Genomic DNA, 24,949 nt, shown 5'->3' with positions numbered 1-24,949 from the left:
GTGTGTGTGTGTGTGTGTGTGTGTGTGTGTTTAAAAACTTTAGTTTTTACTAGTTATATTTGGGTATTTAAAATAGAAATGAAAGAAACTGAACTTGATTCTTGTGTTTACAAATGTGGCAAATACCGAAATCATTACTTTTTGTTATTATTACTTTAAGTATTGGCTAGTTTTCATTTTTCATTGTAGCTGTCTCCGATCACTTTGGTTGTGTAAAGCCGGCTGCTACACATTTGCTTTCCATTCAAGCATCGCGAAAGCTTGAATTGAAATTCCGTTTGCATGTGTTTTTTTCTCATATTAGAGTGCTCCATTGGTGTTTTAAGACACTGATGACATTAAATTGTCTTAGACGGTTAAGTAAGGATTAGACCAGATAGGGATTTCTATCAAAAACGTGGATTTTGACCGTCTAAAGTGAAGTGTGGTAGTTTACAGGGAGTGCTTGAACGCATCACAAGTGCTCGCCTTTTTTGTCGCTGAAAGTAGGACCTAAACGTCTTTGACAGTTTGGGAGAGGTGGCTGCAGGGGACGGGTATCAGGTTGCTGATTTCCCTGGTTTTACATGGAGCACCTGTGTTTGAAACATTTAAAACTCTTTTTCTGGGAAGTCTGGAACTTTCAGAGGAATCTGTTTCTTGAAAATGCCCAAACAAACAAAAACTCTCAGTTTGGAGATAGAACCGCGATGGAGACCTGCACTGTCCGAACCATGCCGTGCAGGGAACAGACTGTAGTTTCCGTTTGAGTCCCAAATTTTGACCGGAGCGACTATGGACAAGTTCCTCCAGATCGCTCCGCACTCCCTGGCGCTGGTGCTGTCGCGCCTTTGCAGAGGAGATGGAGAGGACTCACCGTCGCCACCGGCCTTGCTCTCAGTAAACTTAAAGCATCACTCTGGCTATGAGGTCTTCGCTAATTTCAAAGCCGTCAACATGCAGCATTTCTGGAACAAGGCGCTGACACACGCGCTGACAGAGATCTTCTTCCTGGGCTGGATAGATGAGCATGTGCTGCTGATCCAAGGGAAAGAGGTGCACCTTCAGGTCCTCAGGAACGGATGGACGAGACGGACCTTGCAACCTCCCGAGGGCTTTGACATCAAATACATAGGTGGGTAAATTGTCTAGACATGCGTGATAACAACTACAAAGCATCTTAGAAAGTTAAATGTAGCCTCAGGGTTTTCTTGTCTTCCCAGATGGATGTGTTCTAATATGGGTTGTTTGGGTTATAGAAACAAAGTACTGAGTCCTTTAGAAGTTTAAAATACCCTATTCATAGTTGGAGACAGTATTCAGCAGTAAAATAGACAAATCTTATCTCAAAGTTGTGTTAACGGAGATATTCATCAGAGTGAAAAGAACTTGCTCAGATGTCCTTATAATAATAGCCGAAGGAAGAAGAAGAAACAAAAATGTTCCCCATGTTCACCTTCTAGTGCTAGACTTCAGACTAGGCCTTTGAACTAACTGAAATTTTTCTTCTACAACATTTGTGATGATTAAATCCTGACCCATGAAGTTCAGGTGCAAACAACAACAACATTAAGCCGTACATATGTTTTTATTATAGTTTCATATGAATTCAAAGCACTCATTAAAAGAATTATCAGCTTCATTAAAAACAAAAAAACATTATAATTACTAATTATCTAGTAATGATTACTATAATTACTAGTTATCTCTGGCTCTCTTCCACAGCATGTCTTTGTCCTGTCTTCCTCCCCTAACTCCAATTATTTGTGGCTCTCTGTCAGAGCTTTCTTCCTGTTAAAAGGGAGTTTTTCCTTCCCACTGTCGTCAAAGCACTTGCTCATAGGGGTTCATATGATTGTTGGAATTTCTCCGTTTTCTTTGTGTGATTGTTGGTCTTTACCTTACAATATAAAACGCCTCGAGGCAACTATTGTTGTGATTTGGCGCTATATAAATAAAACTGAATTGAATTGAAAGCTGGATCGCTCTATTAAAATGCTGTCCACTTTATAAACTCCCTTTTTGGTGTGTCGTGTGAATCCGTTCTCATCAGCAGATCTTCTCGTCTTTTCTGGCTCTTCAGAGCTCTTCTGTGTTTTTGTTTTTCACGCTGACGTCCACACCTCTTTTTTTACGAGCTGGCAGAAACTACTGATTGGCATTTTTAGAGGTGAGAGCTCAAATATGTTCTCCTGCAGTTGAATAATTGAATAATGTGAGTCTGTGAGTAACGTTTCGACTGGCTAGCCTCAGTGAAAAAAAAAGGGAGTGTAGGCATCATATCACCTTTTAACCTCAGCTGCTTCATGTCATGAGGCTTACTCATCCAGATAGCACAGACAGGATTGGAGCCCAGTTTGACTCCAGTTCAGCATTCCCACACTCTGATTCCGATTCTTCTGACAAGGCCATAACTCATATATGTGCTGAGACAGGTTGTGACGACTTGAAGTGTTGTCTAACCACTGCACCATCATACTGAGAGTTCATCATACTGGGTTTGCTCTGTGTGTGCATACGTCTGTGTTCAAATGAGACAGAGAGGCGTGCAGCTTGTCAGAGATCATCTTATTTATGTTTATTTCACAATAGAGCCAGGGTTTGAATCATCTTGTTTTATCGGTGAGCAGCATCAACCTGCAGCAGGGCAAATGCAAACAGAAAGGTCAGCAGGGTTGGGTGTGTGAAAGAAGTGAAGACTAAAAGTTTTAGTACTTGTCTTTTACTGCATAGGCTGATATCAAGAGTCTGCAATTTGAAGAATATGAGCAAAAGCATGGTTTCCAGGATTGTTTGCCGTGGACGTGGATCCTAAAAACCTAAATGTGGAGGAAATTATTGTGATTCAAATGATTGCAGCCATGACAGTTAATAACTTTGATAATGCTGACAACATTAGTGGTCATTTGAGAATAAAGTCCTGTCCATATATAAGGTAAGCAGTTGGCCACTGCTTACTCTCTGGCTGGAAGCTACTAGCCCAACAGCATCCTTTGCTCCCAGTAGTAAAAACTTAAATTCCATCCATCTTCTTCTGCTTTATCCGGGGCCGGGATGCAGGGGCAGCAGCCTAAGCAGAGAAGCCCAGACCTCCCTCTCCCCAGCCACCTCCCCTAGCTTATCCAGGGGAATACCAAGGCGTTCCCAGGCCAGCCGAGAGATATAATCTCTCCAGCGTGTCCTGGGTCTGCCTCAGAGCCTCCTCCCGGTGGGACATGCCTGGAACATCTCACCCAGGAGGCGCCCAGGAGGCATCCTTGTCAGATGCCCGAACCTCCTCAGCTGGCTCCTTTCGATGTGGAGGAGCAGCGGCTCTACTCTGAGCCCCACCCGAATGGCTGAACCTCTCACCCTATCTCTAAGGAAGAGGCCAGCTGCCCTTCGGAGGAAGCTCATTTCTGCTGCTTGTATTCGCAATCTCGTTCTTTCGGTCACTACCCACAGCTCGTGGCCATAGGTGAGGGTAGGGACGTAGATCGACCGGTAAATTGAGAGCTTTGCTTTTACACTCAGCTCTCTCTTCACCACGACGGACCGGTGCAGCTTCCGCATCACTGCGGCCGCAGCACCAATCCGTCTGTCGATCTCCGGCTCCCTTCTCCCATCACTTGCGAACAAGACCCCGAGATACTTGAACTCCTCCACGGGGCAGGAACTCATCCCCGACCTGGAGTGGGTACTTAAATTGATTGCCTTAAAGTTGAGATCCGTTTGACTGCACAGTGGTATGTTTGCCATTACAACATTAAATTGACTTCACACACTCACCTACCACACTTTCACTGCTTGTTAATATGAGTACCTACTCAATCAATCACATGGCTGCAGCTCAGTTCATTTAGGCATGTAGACATGGTCAAGACGACGACCTGAGGTTCAAACTGAGCATCAGAATGTGGAAGAGAGGTGATTTAACTGACTGGTTTTTGGTTCCAGACGGACTGGTCTGACTGTTTCATTAACTGTTGATATTCTGGGATTTTCCCCCACAACCGTGTCTTGAGTTTATAGAGAATGGACAAAAAGAAAATATTCAGTGAGCGGCACATCTCTGGATAGAAATTCCTTGTTGATGCCAAAGGTCAGACGAGAATGGCCAGAGCTGATATGAAGGCAACAGTAACTCATGCTTGTTACAACCAAGCTATGTAGGCGAGCATATTCATCAAAGCTGATGAGCTACACAGCGGAAGGCCACACCTGTTCTTAGCTTAGCTTACACCTGTAAGCTAAGAACAGGAAGCTGAGGCTGGTCTGATGGGGGTCAGAATTTAGTGCAAACAACAAGAAAGCACAGATCCATCCTTCCTGGTATAGGAGGAATGGGAGATTAACAGCTGACAAATCTGGAGCGTTATTACTGAAGCAGCATTATGTTATCATGTTAAAATGAAATTTTGTAAATTGTTGCTAGACCTTTTTCTTAGGTGAATCTCTGGATTGGGTTCTTCATATCATCAAATAGCTCAGCAGATATTTTCCAGGTAGACTTTCAGGGTTATTCACTTCATCTTGCTGTTTAAACAGTTGTAGGAACACAGACCATCAAACCAAACTCTTCACTGTTAAATTTAATAAAATAAATAATTATTTTTGTCTTGAGTGACTTTACAGTGAGTGTTATCTTAACTCTGCCTTTGAGCTGCTTGAAATCAACTCTGCTGAGCTGAAAAGCTGCTAGTTCTGTTACAAAAGACGTGATAGATTGGGATTGTGTTGTTCTGTGAGAAAAGGTGGCATAGCTTGATTGATACCGGTGAAGCAAACACAGATAAGCTCTGGAATGTTTGTCTTATAGCTAATAACTCACCAGACGTTATAAATCCTGAACCAGCTGACTTTGTATGCTGTGAATCCAGATGCAAATGACTTTCTTATGTATGTAAGCTTTGTGTAGGATACATATTTTTAAAACTGAACCCCAAAAAAGACAGACTGACATCATTTAGAAGTCATCAGTTAGCTGAAGGCTGTTTTTGTTGTTCTGTTGTAGTACAGTTTAAGGGGTTGTGTTTTTGCACTTACCACCACTAGGAAACCTATTCAGTCTCTGATTTTGTGGTGTTGTGTTGAACTTGAACCATTTTGCCTCTTTTGGCCTGATTTCAGTTTATTTTTTCCAGATTGAAACACTCAATATGTGTTTCTTTACTTCTTTGTGAAGTAACAAAATGAACTATAATTGTGATATCTCAATGAAATCTTCTGATTTTCAAAAGTGAGCTGCAAGTTTTACTGACTCGTTTTCCCAGCTGTGGTGTCAGGATGTTACTTTTTGGTAGACAAGTTCTAACAAAGATCAGACAAATTTCCACCATAGGGTACTCATTAACTAGAGGTAAGTGTTGGGGGGTAATACATACACACACACACTGATATGATATTTCATTAGCATTGCTATGGAAAGAAAATTCTTCAGAAAAAAAGCTTCAGGACTTAAACTATGCAGTGAATTTAAAAAAAAAGGACTGTACTTGCACATAGTCCAGATTATCAACCAAACAGTCTGAGAATGTTTGATTGGGGCTGTGAGCCAAATAGCAGTCGGATTAATATATTTAGAGAAAAGTTGTGGATTTTCAGCTATGTGGAAACAAAGTGTTTTTTAATAGACGACTCAGTCTGATTAACAGAGGGACTTTGTATCCTTTAGCAGCCTACAAACAATAGACAGGGGATGGGGTGTACCCCTTAGGAAGGAAAAGTGGAGTATTTGTTCCACAAAAAAAATTCTACTCAGCTGCATTCCCAGCCACAGCACAGCTCTCCACTGGACGGAAAGGGAGGGTTTTAGGAGAGAATTGAGGGAAATGTTTGACGCAGCGGAGAGATGGGATGCTATATATCTTAATGTCAGATCAGGATGTGTTATGGTGACTGTTGTGTCAAAAAAAACCCAAAATATTAGTGTCTTAATTCGAGAGTTTGAGGGAACAAAAACATGTAATGCTACGAATGTGCCGCAGGAGGGCAGACCGCTGGGAAAATGCTTCTGCTTCTGTTTGTGAGGAAGTTGGATGTGAGTGTGTGTTGAGTGGAATCTCTCCAGGAGCATCACTGTTAGTCAGTCGACCAGTTTAGTCCAGTATGGTGGACTAATGCTATGGTGTTTGGTGCAGTGTCCCTTTGGGGTTTTTTTTTATTATCAGGTGACTATTTTTTGCAATATTTTTGTTAATGATCAACTAGTAGCAAAATTTAAAAGTAGTAGATTTGAATTTATATACAACCAAGTACAAAAAAATTAAAAAGGCAGCTGATAGTGGTTTAAAATTTGACCAAGACATCCCGTTTTCCTTACTACCTTTCTTTCCCATCTTCACCACATCAGGCTTGAGATGATCTATAAACAAATGCGTTTAATGTACAAAAATTAGTTGGCAGCATGCGTGATGATAGCGTAGATGCACCATATCGCCAAAAGTATTCGCTTATCTGCCTTCACACACATATAAACTTGTGTGAGATCCCAGTCTTAATCTATAGGAGTTAATGATGTATGCCCAACCTTTTGCAGCTGTAACAGCTTCAACTGTTCTGGAAAAGTTTTCCAAAAGACATAAGAGTGTGTTTATGGGAATCTTTGATCATTCTTCTAGAAGAGCATTTGTGAGGTCAGACGCTGATGCCGGACAAGAAGGCCTGGCTCATAGTCTCCTCTCTAATCCATTCCAAAGGTATTCTGTCAGGTTGAGGTCAGGACGCTGTGGAGGCCAGTCAAGTTCTTCCTCACCAAACTCTCTCATCCATGTCTTTATGGACCATGCTTTGCACACTGGTGCTCAGTCATGTTAGAACAGGAAGGGATAATCCCCAAACTCTTACCACATGAAGCATTAAGAGTTCCTTTCACTGGAACTAAGAAGAACTCCTGAAGAATAACCCCACATCATAATCCACCAGAATTTACACTTGTCACAGTACAGTCAGACAAATACCATTCCCAAACCCAGACTCATCCATTGGATTACCTCAGTGGGATTTTTCACTCCAGAGACGATGTCTCCACTGCTCTAGAATCCAGTGGCGATGTGCTTTAAACCAGCGGTCCCCAACCTTTTTTGCGCCACGGACCGGTTTATGCCCGACAATATTTTTACGGACCGGCCTTTAAGGTGTCGCGGATAAATACAACAAAATAAAACTAGTACCGGTACCGAAAAAAAGAAGATTTATTCATAACACACGTGAAAAGACCCAGGAAAACAGAGTTAATGATAAAAACAATAACAAAATAACGCTGAAAACCAATAAAAACCTTGAAAACCATACATTTCACACCTGAGCCTCAACTCTCGTGGCCCGGCACCAAACGACTCACGGACCGGTACCGGTCCGAGGCCCGGGGGTTGTGATGAGGAATGGTCTTTATAAGTACTGACTCTTAATTAAGATTAAATTGCCACTAAAAGTCTTCAAAGCATATTGTTCTTCACAAAAACTTTCGAAGATCTATTCCTGCCCTGTCAGTGCTCTAAGGTGATCACAACTTGTTGACTTCTGCTCGTCATCCTGCTTCTTAGCGATTGAGCACAGATTTTTAGTCAGATAAAGATCTGATCATTGATCCAAATTGTAATTTGACAGTTTCTTGCCTCATGGTTAGGCCTTTTTCCTTATGACATGCATAGTTCCACTATGGAACATGAAACTAATGTGCTGCGCATAGAGTTTATAGCTCTGTTATTTTTCAACCTTTCCCTTGTTGGGCTTCTACCAATTCATTGTCAAGTGTCTTAGGCTACGTCCACACGCACCCGGGTATTTTTGAAAACGCAGATTTTTCTATGCGTTTGCACCTTTCGTCCACACGTAAACTGCGTTTTCGGTCACTGAAAACGGAGATTTTTGTGGACGTAGCCTTAGTTTGTGCTAACTTTGTCTTAGTAGTCTCATCTTTACATTTCCTGAGGATATCTTACAAGTATTAAAAGTTGAAATAATCAATAAAACAGTAGATTCACATATTTATGTGAATTTTTACATCATTACTACTTTCTTATGCGTGCTCCAGCCTCAAACCTTTCTAGAATTGCCCTCAGGAGATGCAAGCTTAAAGGCAAACAGCTCACTTACGACAAAGTCCATGTCATGTCTGATAAGGACAAGAGCTGATGCACACTACCTACTTTGGTGTTCTGTATTAAAAAAGGAAAACTTTAATCATTCTCTCGGGTCCAAGTCACCAATTTCAGGAGAAATTTGTGAAAACAGCTCATGATGCATGTTTTTTTCTCAGTATATGTACCCGTGTCTTATAGGCAAAGTTGAAGGATCTCCATTTTTCAGCATCACTGCAGGAGCATCGTGTGTCCGTAGAACAGGCAGTCCTTGTGCGTGCGTGTGTGTGTGTGTGGAGCCTGTCTGCTTTCTATTTTGAGTAGCTGGCTCTTTAAGAGAACAGCACTCAAAGGTAACAGCTATGAGATCATCGGCTTGCGTCGTCATGGCAACAAAGGCTGTTGCAGCACTACTGAGAAATAAAATGGCTGGCATGGTGGTGTCGCTCTCCCTCCTCCTCCTCCTCACCACCCCTCCTTTGCTCTCCTCTTTCTTTTTGGTATCAGTGAACTGGAGCAGATTGGTTGTGACACCGTCCACCCCTCTGCCTGCACCCCATCCTGCCCTCACACTTTTCTGCTCCTTATTCTATCCCCCACCTCAACCGTCCATTCACACTCCACGCATGTGAGTCAGCACGAGCCGGCTTCGAGCGGAGGAGCTGTCGCTTTTGGACGTTATTAGGGTGATGCTTTTGGGGTTTTCGGTGCTCCACACAGTTAAGTTACTGAATCAACTGGTGGAAAGCGCTGATGAGAAAGACCCAAATCAGCAGGTTTAAAATGACTTCCACACTAGGTTGTGGCTTCACAGTCAGCTGAGAGACAGAAAAAAAGAAAAAAAGAGGAAGGCTGATTGTTCAAGGGGCCCCTCATCCTTCAAGAGTACAGCCAGTAATACGGAGAGGGTTGGAGAACAAGAGTAGGAAGGGAGGATGTAGAGACTGAGAGTTTTTGCAGTTCCCCTGGCTATCATCTGGATGCTGACATTTATTTATTTTTTTCTTGTATCTATTTTTCGAGCTGTTAATATTTGCTCTCCTTTCTGCCTTCTCTACGTCCCCTCTCTCTCTCTTGCTCTCTCTTGCATCCTCTCCTCTCCCCTCCCCTCAGCCTCAATCACCCAGACACAGACGCATGCATGCTCACGCAGAATCGCGCGCAGCAGGCGGATGCGCGCATACACTCTCTCTCACACACACATACACACACACACACACACACTCACACACTCTCTCACACACACACACATACTCACACACCCTTCCTGGAGGTGCTGGGAGCAGCTGCAGCATTAGCGTTGAAAGAGATTTGCCGTTGACTGGAGTTTGCATCCCCCCCGTTAATGAATGGATGCTATGGCGATCAGCTCAGGAGCTTCTTCCGTCGGATTGCGGGATATGGTGGATATCTATTCTTGAATTTATTTATTTATTTCTATGCTCTCCATTTTTTTCTCCCCACCCTCTGCTGGTGTGCTGTTGTCGAAAGGACGATGGGGTCTTGTGCTTGATCGGATAAAGATGGAGGTGAACGTGGCGTCTCCGCTGCTTGGCATACTATTGAGGTTTCACTGCCCATTAGGGTGAATGGAGCTTTTATTTCTGTGTTTTTTGAAGCGGGCTCTTTTGTTTTACGGGGATCGGCCGAGCACTCCTGTGGTGAATTGAGCTATTGTCGAAGACTGGGCCTCTCTTAAGCTTTGAATCTTTGACCATCCATCCGTCCCCTGCCTCTCTCCCCCTGCTACCTTCTACTCGAAAGGAACAAGCAGATCCCAAAAACCTCCGCTGAAATCTTCCCTCACCGTCCTCCTTCTTTCCAATGCCCCATTTCCCTCATCTCTACCCCTGCCCCCCCACCTCTCTCCTGCTCCCTCCTCCCACATCAGAGTGGCTACGTAATGTGCCTCCCTACGCATGCAAATGGGGATGCTACGAATGGTGGCTGGGACTGATGTCGATGAAAGGGTGATGCCTCGCGCAGTCACCTGCACCTCTGCTGCCACTGCCATCAATCCAGATCAGCCTGGGAGAGCCCAGCAGCCGATGACAACCACCCACAGTGCGAACACGGTCGTTTGTAGCTTGCTCGTGGATGTAAATGAGACATGTGTATGTGTGTGAAGGAGCACACTGGTTCCTGCCATGTCTGGTGTGTGATCGCTCTAGCGGGACGTTCTTACTAATGCGGGGGAGGCACTGAGCCCGAGGTTTGTCGACCTCCCCCTGCACACACCCCCCTTCCCCCTTTCCCCTTCTCCCTCCTTCCCTCCCCCCCCCTCCCTCCCACCCCATTCCACCCCCCTCCCTCCAACCTTATCCCGAGAAGCCCAAGGGGGGTGAAGACCACCTGGTTTAAAAAAAGAAAAAAAATACGATTTTGAAAAAAGGGGGTCACGATGAAGAAGAACCGCAGCAGCAATCTGCGGCGGGCCTGGCCCAGCTCGGAGCTCGCCGAACGCCCGCTGGAGCACAACCTCTCTCGTAGTGAGAAAGACATCCGTGTGCAGAAGCAGCATCTTCCTCCGCCTCCTCCCCCTCATTTCTCTCCATCCCCGCCAAGTTATCGTGCGCCAGGTGAGTCAGGCCCTCCCACTCTCAGAAGCTCCACCCTCTCTACTCACGACTGCTCAGTCAGTAAACTTTGGTCGCTCTGAAGTAGGAGGTGTTAACAGCTCCTTTTTTTCTTTTTTTTTAGTTTTCCAGGGTGTTATCATAGAATCAATGACTTTATTTGCACTTTAACGAGTCCTGCTTTCTTTCTTAAGGTTTAGGGCTTCTTGTTTTTCATATTCTGAATTAATATTGTAGTGTTTTAGTAGATTTATACGGTGTGTCTGAATAGTCTCAGTACAAGAACAAGTTGTGCATTCTGTGGCAGATTTGTATTTTGTGTTAGATAAGATTATGTAAAGGCTTGTGGCTATCCCAGTATCAGAAATGCAATTACCGGGAATTTTTTGATCCTTTCAGTACTTCTGTTACAAACATTAGCTTGTTCCTCTGTTCTCTTTCTCTTTCTGTTTTTTGTTTTTTTTTTTGCTTCTTTGGTATAAGACATTATAAAAGCAAACTAGGAGGGGATTTACTTTTGTGCCGATCTTGAGCATACGTGGCTTTTCTTATGTTTACTAGAATACACGTAAAGCCTTGTACAGCCACATACAGCTTAATAGGGACTGTGATACTGAGTAGAGATAACGTCATTGTGTTGCTTAACTGACCATTCAGCTGAGCAGGCTGAGGAGGCAGAGCCCTGCACACATTTCATCCTAGGCAGAGGAACCATGGGCAGCACCAGATCTGTTTTCAAGTTGCTGAAGATGAGGAAGCACAATGCTTAATGAAAGATTAAATATAGATGCTCTGATGATGCAGTTTCTGCACCTTGTCATATGATTGTCAATCACCTGATGCAGGTCAGAGGACAGGGTCACTACAGCAGATGCCGCAGCAGTGGATTCAGTGTGTCGCTTTGCAACCTTTCAGCAGAACCAGTGTTTGCTCTTTAAAGGGCTTGAAGCTCGGGCGCCTGGTTGTAAAGATGATTTCACTACTCACTACAGCTGACGGCAAAGCTAGCTTATGGAGAATTTATCTGGGGTAGGTCATCAAAAATAGCTTTTCATTTAAATTTCAGATATGCTGATTGTCCAAGTTCCTGTTTCTGTTCGTAAAACGATGTTAATCAGATAGCTGCGCTGTGGAGATTCAGGTGATCTCATACTCCGGTCGCCGCAGCAGCAGCTGCCTCGCTTTGCTAAGCTACGAGAAACGGGAGGAGCAAGAGGCTGAGGAAGCAGAGAGGAGGGGTGGAGCCGTTACAGGCAGGCGGCATACACACTGCTGCTGTTTGACCATTACATCATAGCTTCACACGCTGCGCCTGCTGTTCATTCATGATCTAACAGTTGTGCTTTTGCCTCCTCCTCCTCCTCCTCCTGCAGGTGACGTGTCTCCGATCAGTATGTCACCTATCAGCCAGTCACAGTTCATCCCGCTGGGAGAGATCTTGTGCTTGGCCATCTCTGCTATGAACTCTGCCCACAAGCCTGTCAACCAGGAGGCACTGGTGGAGCACCTCACTGCCAGCTTCCCAGGTATGCCCTCGCACCTGCGTCTTAACATGGTACTGCACTCAAACATGCCTTTAATACATACAGTATTAAAATAAAATGGATCAGTTTTTGTATAAATATGATAAATTTAACACAAAATCATCCTCCATTTGGATTTATTCAATATAATTAATACACGGTTTGAACAGTATTGGCCAGTCAGTTTGTCCAGTTACGTTTAAATCCTCTGAAAATGGGAAACTGTGTATAAAAATGGCTATAAATCTTGAACAGTTAAAAATTTTAAACTCAAAGCATGCACTTTGATAACATCCTGATTATTTGATTTGGAATCCACTATAGTGGTGTACAGAAGAAACAATAACAACAAATGTATGATTTTCCGAAACATTATGGCCCTAGCAGCATCTTACTTTCATATTTAACATTGTAAAACTCGTGCAAGAGAATTCAATTTTATGAAACTAGAGTGTTTATTGAACAAGTACAAATTCAAAACAAAAAAGAAAAGACATTAAATCAGTAATATCACTTTGCATATGTGAGTTTTAAATTTAGCTATATCCAGCATTTTTATACAGCCGTTTCCTCACAATAGCTCTGCATGTGTTTTGACTGGTAGAGGTCTCAAACTGTGATCATTGTGTAGCCTGTTGTCATTCACAGATATACTTGCATATGTTTCCTTGCTGTAAAGCAGTTAAAATAAATAGTCGCATCATTTCTGTGTTAAAAACTATAACTGATATAATGTCAATACATTATATGAATGTCTATATAAAGGTTATGAGTGAAGTGAACAGCTTTTGATGATAACTGGGTATTTATTAAAGGGTCAGTCCATGTCAGATCATCACATGCCACCCAGCTGAATATGTCAGATATGCCTGAAAATGTCACACAATGCCTATATTTTACAAGGTGATATAAGATGTGAGTGATTATCCCAATCACTTGATGCATGTGGATGTGATATTAACAGAAACTTACTCTTTCTGAAAAAGGTGTTCATATCTGGAGGATATGATACTAAAGGTTGATGAAAATGAATTTTCCCCATATTTAAGTTGGAACTATTCACCTGTTTTGGACTGTTTTAACCTCCTAAGACCCGAACTCTTTAATGGCATGCATTTTTAATTTCTCTTTGATATTTGGGCTGATTGGGACCTGATGAATGTAAAAACAAAGAATTACCAGATTTTTTTTTTTTTACCTAATTTTTGTTTCTGAGAAAAATGAGAGCTACATATGAGGATATTCATTTGAAATTTCGATAGAACAGTAGCAGCATAATGTCCTGGTTATCAGGCCCTTGTAGAGCAAAATTGAGTATTTTGGTCTAAATAACCCAAAATGTGATGTCCATCTACAGGGAGTGCAGAATTATTAGGCAAATGAGTATTTTGTCCACATCATCCTCTTCATGCATGTTGTCTTACTCCAAGCTTTATAGGCTCGAAAGCCTACTACCAATTAAGCATATTAGGTGATGTGCATCTCTGTAATGAGAAGGGGTGTGGTCTAATGACATCAACACCCTATATCAGGTGTGCATAATTATTAGGCAACTTCCTTTCCTTTGGCAAAATGGGTCAAAAGAAGGACTTGACAGGCTCAGAAAAGTCAAAAATAGTGAGATATCTTGCAGAGGGATGCAGCAGTCTCAAAATTGCAAAGCTTTGAAGCGTGATCATCGAACAATCAAGCGTTTCATTCAAAATGAATGTCAGAAATGTATATTTGTGAATGTGGAGATGTTATATTGGTTTCACTGGTAAAAATAAATAATTGAAATGGGTATATATTTGTTTTTGTTAAGTTGCCTAATAATTATGCACAGTAATAGTCACCTGCACACACAGATATCCCCCTAAAATAGCTAAAACTAAAAACAAACTAAAAACTACTTCCAAAAACATTCAGCTTTGATATTAATGAGTTTTTTCGGTTCATTGAGAACATGGTTGTTGTTCAATAATAACATTATTCCTCAAAAATACAACTTGCCTAATAATTCTGCACTCCCTGTATGTGGACGCCAGGTCCTAGGAGGTTAAAGAATATAATGTGCCTTGTGTTTAATAAGGTTTAAACAAAATATTGCTCCTTTCCTGCAAAATTGTGGTTTCTGCAGGTCTCCAAATATGCTGCCAGAGATTACACATCCAAATTATTAGTGACATCAGACATTGATCATGTTTGCTTGTTTTTTAAATTAGGAATTGAATGGAATAGCCCAAAAACAAATCTTTTCGGAAACTAAACGTGCATTGAATCCAGACTAGAAATTCTCACAGTTTATCTGGAGTTTGTGTGGAGACACTGGCACACATGGCAACAATAATTTGCACATTTGTGAAGGCAACATTAAAACCTGAACAACATTTTCAGGTTTTGGGGGCAGCATGTGCTGCTATCCAGATGGCTTCTAATGGAGGGCTTTGCTTATTTCAGCAAGATAATACCAAAGAACATTCTGTACGTATTACAGCAACATGGCTCAGGAGTAATAGAGTCTAAGTGCTAACTTGGCCTGCATGTTGTCTCAGACTTGTCATCCATTGAAACCATGTACTGTATTGTGAAAAAAAGCATACTGCAAAACATGCATCAAGTTTCTGAACAGCAAGAATGGGAAATGCAAGCTAAACACCAATTAGCTGTAAAACACTCTTTTTATTTAAAGTCAAAACCCCCTTCATTCTCACGGCATGGTCATGTTTAACCTAGAAAACACAAATTTATTTGGGATTATCAGGGAATTAAATAGATTACATTTAAAATTAAAATACTGGATCTGTTTTTGTGGTAAACTTTCACCTGTGGTGAACCATCAACAAACCAGAATCCAAAAAAATCCTGAACTACATTCACCAAACATAAGAAGCACACTAAAGATGGCATATGAGTAAAAAGTGAGACTACTACTACATTGTCCTTTAACACAGGGTATTTAATAGCCTGGATTTGATTACAGTTGCAGCTGGAAAAAAAATCCCTTGGTTAAGACTGTTCAATTGGGTAACTTTTTGCATATAAAGAGGGAAATTCACTTTGAGCAGCGTGTCATGAAAAGGTGAGGCAATGCAACACGTGTTAAATAAAAGTTTAAAAAAATAAGTAAATTCAAGACATTGCTGATATCATCCCCTTTTCCACTTCTTTCTAAGTCTTAGTCTCTAAGTTTTTTACATTCCACTTTCTTTGCCTGCAACAAATGTTACCTACATGCCTGTATTTGAAGTGAACTTCAGGAATTTGAAGCTTTTAAAATAAAGCTGTGACTCAAATAATTTTTCATCTGTTTTCTGCAGGTGTGCCTACACCCAGCTCAGAGGTTTTGCGACATACCCTAAACATGCTGGTGCGAGAGAGGAAGATCTACCCAACTCCAGAGGGCTACTTCATTGTCACTCCCCAGACCTACTTTATCACTCCTTCTCTCATCAGAACAAACAACAAGTGGTATCACCTGGATGATCGACTGCAAGAGCGTCCACAGCAGCAGCAGCAACAACAACAACAACAACAACAACAGCCACAGCAACAACCTCAGCATTGTGCTACACCTCAGTCTGGCAATGCCACACCATCCACGCCTGGCTGTCTGAGGGAGAGGCCTCCTCGCAAGAATAACAATGATTCGTACAATTCCTATCGCGAAGACCCGTCCAAACATCACCCCCCTGCACTCCCGAGCAAGTCACCAAAGGAGCACAGGGGAGATTCCTATCAAAGTAAGCCACCCAAGGATCACAGCGGCGGGGATCCTCCGCTGAGTGCGTCAGCCAAGGAGCACCGAGGTGAGCCGCCATCGTACCCCCATCCCCCGGCTCCCACCTCTCCCCCTGCCCAGCAATCGCCGTCTCAAGATCCAGCTGATAAGGGCAAAAGCATCACTTCTTTCCCCTATAAAACTGACACTCTGACCAAAAAGAAAGAAGGTAGTGGTGGGGGCGGCGGAAGCGGCGAGAAGCAATCCAAAAGGTTTGGACTCAGGCTCTTCAGGCTGAGTTTTAAGAAGGACAAAATGAGGCAGCTGGCAACCTTCTCAGCCCAGTTCCCTCCGGAGGAGTGGCCGCTTCGTGACGAGGATGTGCCAACCACACCCATCCCCCGCGAAGTGGAGATGGAGATCATTCGCAGAATCAACCCCGACCTAACGGTGGAGAATGTTGCGAGGCACACGGCTGTGATGAAGAGGTTAGAGGAAGAGCGCACGCAGAAGAACAAAGCGGGGTCTTCAGCCCAGCACAGCGCACGCAGCAGGAGGGGCAGAGGCCACCGGAGGGCTCCACATGGTAAGTCCCGCTCTCATAGCAAACCGCGGACCTCCAGGGGAGACCCATCTGAGGGTTCAAACTGGGATCTTGTGTTCATGGAAAGGGATTACCGCTTCTTTAGCCACTCGTTAGTTCGCTCACCCCGAGAGGCTATGTACACCTTGGAGCGCAGGCGAAGTGGCGGCGCGACATACCTGGTCCACAGCAACCCCAACATCACTGAGTCATACTGCCCTGTTACCCCTGAGTGGGATGTGTCTGGGGAGCTAGCTAAGAGACGGACAGAGATGCCCTTCCCCGAGCCTTCACGTGGAACATGCCAGTCCAGAGTGCAAAGGAGTCACAGTCACAATCAGGACAGGAAGTCTCGTCACGAGAGGTCAGATCAGGCGAAAGAACGATCTCGGTCCATGGACAATTCTCTAAAAGGCCCGTCACTGGGTGCACCAGAAGACTTTGAACCAAGTCTGGAGGAGCGTAGTCATTACTACACTGATGATGGCACCCTGCGAGCCACGCAGAAGTCCTCCCATTACTCAAGGATCATGTTCTCTGCTGCTAAGTTCCACTCTGATTTCAATGTGCCTGATTTGGGGAAAGGGAGTTTGGATGAGTCAAGGATCCGGAGTACAATGGAGAGGAACAAAAGCAGAGACAGCCTGCCAACGTACAATGAGCTAATGGGACTTTCTTCTAAGCCCTCAACAGATGAGTACTTCCAGTGCAATACGTCAAATGAAACAATCTTAACTGCCCCTTCGCCTCAGGCAAAATCAGAATATGACACATTAACCTCATCAGGGGGACTCCGAAAGGGCTCTCCGGCTGACCGCCAAACGCCTCACCTCACCTCTCCTCACACGATGGAGTACAAAGAGGACTTGTCGGCAGCAAAAGGACAGAACGGCTCAACGCGACTGACGCCAAGCCAGACGCCGGAGCCGGCGCAAAATGCCCGTTTGACGCCACACCAACACAATGTCGATCCCGGAGGGGGAGGAGGTGGTATGGTGATCAAGAGGAAAGAAATCTTCAGCAAGGACACTTTGTTCAAACCTCCACACAATGCCTTGTCCAGCGGCTACGTGGACAGCAGCTACACCAAGTCTGGCACATTGCGGAAAGCCTCACATGCCAAATCAACAGAGGCCCTAGACAATCCTGAGCCCCAGCAGCCTTCCAATTCAGCGACTTCCTCAGCGTCACCTGCAGTTTTACAGGGCTGCTTAGAGCCAACAGTCCCCTCCGCCTCCTTTGACTATTATAATGTATCCGACGACGAGGAAGAGCCAGAGGAGGACTCGCACAAAGAGTTGGCTTCGGCAGAGGACAACAAAGACCACGGGGAAGGGGGTGGTAATGGTGGAGGCAGTGGTGGTGGTGGGGAGGGAACCATGCAGTGGCTCCTGGAACGGGAGAAGGACCACGATCTGCAGCGAAAACTGGAGACCAATCTGACTTTACTCAGCCCCAAGGAGACAGAGAATAGCAGCAGCCAGAAGTCAGCCCACTCTGCCCGTTTGGACAGCATGGACAGCAGCAGTGTCACGGTGGACAGTGGATTCAACTCCCCCAGGTATGTGCTAAAGTAGAGCTGGGCGATATGAGATTTTTTCATATCACGATATGTTTTTTCATTTCAGGCGATAACGATATCTATCACGATATGAGCCAAATAACTATATTTGTAAGATTTAAATGTGCCGTTGCTCACAAGTAAAATGTGAAATAATCAGCAGCTTGTTTTTATTTAAATATTTATTTCCCATAATAAGTTCAACAGGGTAGATGTACTTAAGGAACATGAGACTTTTTCAGATAAATAAAGGCAAATATTGCAAACTACACAAAAGGCAGCCGCTAAAGCGTTTAAGTTTCAAAATAGAACAAACAAAACAGACTAAATTGTCAATTCCACTTAGAAACAAAATATTAATTCTAAAAATAAATCTTAGTTTGTTTTACAGAAGAACAGACAAAACTGACTAACTTTTGTCAATATCAAATAAACTGAGAACTAAAAGGAAATTCTCAATCTCTCCTTGTTGTATAGCTGAGCTTTTCAAACAGTTTTAACAGTTACTTTAGTCTGACAAAAGCCGAATGACGAGTTAGCGCTTCCAGTCAGAGACTGAGGCTACGTCCACACGTACACGGGTATTTTTGAAAACGGAGATTTTCCGTTTTCGTTTTAAAAAATAATCCCGTCTACACATAAAGGCAGAAATGAAGGAAAACGCTGCTATGAACATGCCAAAGCTGCAGGTGGCGCTAGATTCCTAACCGTGCAGAAATGTTGGCCAATCAGAAGTCTAGAAGCCTCGGTGGGAAAAAGTAAACAAAGCTGGGGCATAGAAGCAGAACAGAGTCGTATGTGTGGAGGGACAGTAACTGTGTGTATATGTAAGCATTTAAACACTGCAGAGAGTACAATTAACAGTAACAGTATTGTAGAAATTCATTTCACCGAAACAATAACGTGGCGCACAGTGTGACGCATGCACCAGTTTATTGTATTTCCAGACTTGCTTTCGGCACAATTTGCAGTGCACGCTACTCTGTTTTTTGTCAGACTTGAAATAGCCGAAATACCTTCACACTACGGAACTTCTATGGCTCTTCCGTTCGACAATCTCTCCGGCATTGGAACCATCATCTGTTTTCTCTTCGGTCACGCTCGGTTGATTTTTCTAGTCGGCACACTCATTTCCTCCATTACGCGCTGGCTCCATTACCCGCTGGCTGCTTCCCAAACAAACACACGTGCGGCTTGGCACTTGTGCTGTACGTAACAAGTCACGCGACGTGACGCTGCGGCTGTGATTGGTTCGGCTCTGCGCTACTTGATTTGGATTGGCTGACCCTTTTTTTTTTTTCTTTTTTTTTAAGAGGACAAGAGCGGCGAGGTCTATCGCGATAGCTTAATTTCTCTATCGAGTAAAAGTTATATCGCGATACATATCGTTATCGTTCTATTGCCCAGCTCTATGCTAAAGTAAACTGCGTATGACATAAAAGTGCAACTTAGAGTGCGGTTAGGATGCTGAGGTAGAGCACACGAGGGCCTGAATATTTCCTCTAAAACAGATGTCGTGGTTATGTGTAGTTTGTTGAAATGAATAAAGCTTCTTGCACACAGACCTTAGTGAAAGATGTCATGGGTCAATATGAAGGCTCCAAGACCAAAGAATACTTAATTATAATTGATCTTTTATCCCGTCGTCAACCTTCCTGGTTATGAATCTATTCACTGTAGCTGGCTAACAATCAACTCATCTGAGACTACTCATATCAGTGTCGTGTTACACTGTTTGCTTATCACTAGGCTGAAAAAATATGAGCTTTCAGCTTTGGCAATAGTGCTGTAAAGGTTCTGTATGTATGTCAAAGTCCATCCATTGAAGATGCTGGTTTGTGCTCATCCACCGATGTGCTTATTTAGCTGCTGACTGCTTTGTTTAAAGCAACAATGAGGTTTGTGCATGTGTAAATAGGGTGTGAACATCCTCACAGTTATTCTTTTCAATAAATAGATGAAAGTGTGCAAAATGGCACGCATTAACATCAGATTCTTGATGGTGAGCAATAAACCAGTCTCTGCCTATCAAACTTCTATTTTTTTGGTCTTACAGGATCTGCACAGTTTTCACTTTAAACACACACGTACTCGGTGGATGACACTGAGTTGTAGGAGGGTTGTGTCATCATACACAGTATGAGCTTAGATGGGCGTAACTACTGTGATGTCACTGTCGGCATCTGGCATGGTTGGAAAAGACAAAAACAAATGTGAAGAGGATGAGCGGGTCTGAGTGTGAAACTGCACACTCATTGATTTATGCCTTGTGATTGACAATTTATTAGCTAATGACTGTGTGGTTTCATACCGTGGGAAATCTTACCACAGATGATCAGGATTTATAGCAGGAAATATACCTTATTTTTTCTTTTTTTTAATTCAGTATAACCCAAAATGAGTGATCAAGCCCATACAATCAGACTTCTACAGCACCAGTCTTTTTGACACCACAGCCCTCTGCTGGCCTTCAGACAGAATGCAGGGTTAAGGCACCTCTGCTTTGGCTTTATTGCTCAAACCTGGAAGCTACAGCTATGTTTGCAGTGGTCATTACTTTTTGGAGAAGGTAATCTAAAAAGGACTGTATAATATACTATATGGACAAAAGCACTGAGCCGCCTACATAGTGCATTTTGCGAAGCTCCTGGTGTACAGTATTTGTGCTGATGTTAATGCCAGAGGAGGTTTGGAGCTCTGTAGCTATTCGGTCAACTGAGTATTGGCAACATTTAAGCGCTACTGATTTGGTTCTTTATAGCGAAGTTGCTTTAGTTCCTAAACGCTTCCACTTTCCAATATTGCCACTTACATCTGATTGCGGAATCACTGGGAGGGTGGAAACTCCACAAACTGACTTGATGCAGCATAGCATCCCATTACAGTACCACGCTCAAACTCACTGAGAAACATTTCTGAAAGAACAAGCCTTTCTTCCAGAAATGTTTGTAAAGTCAGACTGCATGGCTAGGTGCTTGATTTTATGCACATGTAGCAATGGGACTAAAAACACTTGAATTCAAAGATTAAACAGCGTATCCCAATACTTTTGTCCATTATGTAACCAGAGATGGGCGTTGCTGTAATCTGATTACTTTTTTCAAGTAACGATTAAAGTAAGAGATTAATATTGCAAAAAAAGTCATTTGATTACTGCTGCTTTCCCATAGCCATGCTGCGTTACTGCGTTACTAAACCGTGATTTTGTTTGTGAGAGTGTCGCGTGTCAATGGTGTAAGCGCGCGCGACGTCTGTGGCAGCAACAGACGTGTGCAGATCAACATTGGATAACATGGAGGGCGGGAGAGAGTACGACCATGCAGCATTTAAAGCTTGGAAGTACTTACATTACTTTTGAGTTTGATTCCATAAAAAGTGACAAAAACATTAGCGTCCGCTGTAAACTGCATGGAAACAAAACGTCTTTCTACAGCGAAAACTTAACCTTCAAATCTGAGCAAGTACCTAGCACGCTGCCACAGGAATGTGAAATTCACAGAGAAACCCCCGGATCCTTCCACTGACATGACCTAATTAGTTTTTAAAATAAGTAATCAGTAAAATAACTGGATTACTTTTTTGGACAAATCGACAGTAATTAGTAACAATTACTATTTTCAAGTAACTTGACCAACACTGGTTTTAACTGTAACAAACTTAACTTTGAAAAATACCCAAAAGTAAACAGCGGTACATAAACGAATCATACAAAGCTATTCCAACTCCATATTTTACTGGTTGCAAGCATCTGTTTTACAAGCCATTTCTGTTTCTTTGAGTCAAATATGAAGCAAGATTAATGTGTGAGAATCATGTGTGAACCAGTTCTGGATAAACTGACAGACAGTACAGGGGTGTATATCTTCCAGAAGCTTCTAGAAGGCATGCATGCTCTCATTTAATATTATCAAAAAGTAAAAATTCAAACCTAAAGCAATCGATGCTGGGCAAGCTCCAAAAAATGTTGGATGCTACACTTGGTAAAATAGAACATCTGCCATTAAACCTGCCTTACTATTATAAATCTTTGCTTTTCAAACTCACTGGCACTTACAGTACTACTTCGCATTTTGTAAATGTCTCTAGTTGGTAAAAGAGAATGATGGTAGATGTTTTCACACACTGATGATCATGTGTAAAATGGAATCGCCACTGTAATACATTTTTAAATTTTGCTGTGTATTTAGCGTTGATACAAATACGAATATTTATTTATAAACTAATAAATATCCTGTATTTTGGAACTTAACATTGGGCTTAAAGATACAAGAAAGTAATTAGCATAATCGACATGTGGCAGATCTAATTGTTAACACTTGACTTACATTACCTTTTTGTTTAATAGCGTGATAATTTTGTCAGTAACCTATCATCTTTTTTCCCCTCAGCATTCGAAGTCTGCTTTAAAATGGTATCAAAAGTATTTCAGTGGGTTTCCAATATGTTTTTTTTTTAAACAAACTCAATTTATGTAACTCAATTTTCGTAACAAAAAAACTGCATGTCATGTTGTCTTTGTCGTGCAGGACACGTGAAAGCCTTGCATCCAACACATCCAGCATAGTGGAAAGCAATAGACGGCAAAATCCAGCGCTGAGCCCCGGCCACATTGGCACCAGTAGTATCGGACTGCCATTCAGCTTTCGCACCATCCCAGAGCCCCCCACCACACAGCCTGAGAAACTCCAGAAGTCATCGAACTGCCTGGCCTCCATCACCAGCGTCTGACAGGCAGCACAGACTGAGACCATAACGGTGGTGGAGGAGAGAGGAAAGTGGGGTGCTTCACCAGTTTTTTTCCACCCACGCTTTCCTCAACCAACACACACACATAAACACTCACACGCGTACATCTTCAGACTCCTGAGAATCCATTTACTGGGACTGTTATAAAAACAGGCATGGCTTCAATAGACTGTTCCCACAGCTTCAAGAACTTAACTGCAAAAAACAGAAGAAAAACTACAGAATATCCAGACAACTGTAGGTGAAGGAACCTACCTGAAGTACTTTGATTTTGGTGACATGGACTCTAGTTTGGCTTATATCAAGATTCTTGACTATTGGTATTGGAAAGTAGTAGACTATAGGATTCAAGTTACATTTGGAAATATCAAGGAAAAAAAACAACTTTTTATATTGCTTAACAATACATGTCCAATTAAATGTTCTCCTTCCTGAAATAGTTCTTCAGGACGATTTAATGTATCAGCACAATGTCAAGATAATAAAAGTTGATCCTGAGAACAACAAATGAAAGATATTAACACATAAATCAGCTCAGATTTGTGTACCGCAATGCAAATTATGTATGTATACTCGATACTTTTGATATCCTAATTATTATAATGGTGGTATTAAAGATGCTATGTGACCAAAAATGATGTTTGGGTAAAATTAGCTGCACCTCACCGCCTACACAAGCATTGCAGAAGATCAAACGGCTCTTGCGGCGCAGCGTGGTTTTGTGTCTGATTTTTGGAGCTTTTCTTCATATCACATGTGATGTTCAGGAAAAAGCAGATGTTTAAATTTCGTTTTTGCCTCAGGACCTGAGTGTTGGCCTAAAAGCTGAAGTCATAGGTAACGGCACACTTTCAACGCTCATGCTGAAGTTGTTTTGGAGCGCTCAGTAGTCTAATCATAATATTCCCGAGCAGATGGAGTGTGTTACCTGTGTTTTATCTGCTTAATGAAAGGTAAAAATGTGGTGCATTTTGGGAAAAATTGGGCAGATTTGCAATAGCTGAATCAGTTGTGGTTTTTTGTAAAAAATTTTGTTGGTACTTTTATTCTTTTTTTTTTTTTTTTTTAATTTCAGTAAGTAGGCTGTTCCTGTGGCTTACACGTTAGCCTGCCAAGTAAAAGATCCATGGCGTGATTCCACAAGGAGATGCACATCGTTTTGGGGTTGCATCTGGTGTAAATATCAAACGTGCTGTGGTGACGCCCTGCAAATAAGAGAGTAGCTGACAGTCACTTAGTACATAAAAGTTCCTGTTAAAAGTCTCAAACTGACCAGAGGTGATTAATCAGTTAACTAAAAATCAACCTTTCTGATGAAAGTTTTGGTTGATCTTTGACCAAAAAATTCTAAAAACTTGTTTCTGCTCTCACTATGTTTTTTTCAAGAGGGCTTCTCATAGTCCATTATTAGTCTCACAAAACGACTCACTGTGGGCTTTGAGTGGACTTTGAGGACTTTTGATGATCAGATGGTAAAAAATAGAATATTAATTAGATCAATCAATAATGAAATTCATTATTAGGTTTATCCCTACACACGGTGCACTAAGGCAGAGTACATAAACTGTATGAGAACAGCTACAGTAACTCAGCTGTTGTTGATGTTTGTTTAGAGAGAAAAAAGGCACGGGGATTTTTCACTTTTTTTTTTTTTTTTTGACCACAAAATCAGTCATTTATAACTCTATAACACAAAAGGTGTTGCAAAGCTGAAATTGTTCGCCCAGCACTACTGCCTTAAAGGGCATAAAGTCTTCCAACCAAGTGGGAGGAGCTGTATTCTCTATGGTATTCATTTAAAAAGCCTTTCCTTCAATTCAAAACAAACATGTTTCAGATCTCTATCAGGCTTCAAAGCCTTTTAATAAACAGATCTATCTTTTAAATAATAAATTGTACAATATTTTTGGACCAGTGTACAAGAGAACGTGATGTTTGCTCGTTTTTTCACCCTAAAACGTTGAGAGATGGTTACATCAGTCTGGCTGCAGTTCTCTGGGTGAACTGTAGGTGGAGACAAACACAGGTCTAACACACTGCTGCAGCAATATTGGGAAACAAGCATGAAGGGACGCTTTAAGGTGACTCTGTCCGGACGTTTATGGTTTCATTTCCTCATTTTAATGACTAAAAAGTGTAAAAAGTGTTGTACAGCATGTACATGAAAGTTTTCCCCATGATGAAAGTTTTAATTAACAGCCTTGTATGCCTTTAAAAGATT

The 24,949-nt window shown here is 42.4% G+C and overlaps 1 protein-coding gene across 3 annotated transcripts; it reads left to right on the top strand.

Moving 5' to 3' along the window:
* Positions 1-462: 462 nt before the first annotated feature.
* stox2a (storkhead box 2a) lies at positions 463-23,363 on the top strand. 3 transcript variants are annotated; one of them, XM_026171438.2, is made up of 4 exons: positions 463-1,114; positions 11,989-12,141; positions 15,438-17,982; positions 22,509-23,363. In XM_026171438.2, exons 1-4 carry the CDS (start codon positions 775-777, stop codon positions 22,708-22,710), a joined length of 3,240 nt encoding a protein of 1,079 aa, XP_026027223.1. In that variant the 5' UTR covers positions 463-774; the 3' UTR covers positions 22,711-23,363. The 3 variants fall into 3 exon arrangements, with proteins under 3 accessions (XP_026027223.1, XP_080159146.1, XP_026027224.1); XM_080303020.1 differs by lacking the exon at positions 463-1,114 and adding an exon at positions 9,253-9,442; XM_026171439.2 differs by lacking the exon at positions 463-1,114 and adding an exon at positions 10,300-10,618.
* The last annotated feature ends 1,586 nt before the right edge of the window (positions 23,364-24,949 follow it).

Source organism: Astatotilapia calliptera, chromosome 6 (genome assembly GCF_964374335.1).
Source record: "Astatotilapia calliptera chromosome 6, fAstCal68.1, whole genome shotgun sequence".
Taxonomy (NCBI): domain Eukaryota; kingdom Metazoa; phylum Chordata; class Actinopteri; order Cichliformes; family Cichlidae; genus Astatotilapia; species Astatotilapia calliptera.
The sequence above is the reverse complement of the archived record's forward strand: the minus strand, read 5'-3'. Positions and strand labels throughout refer to the sequence as shown.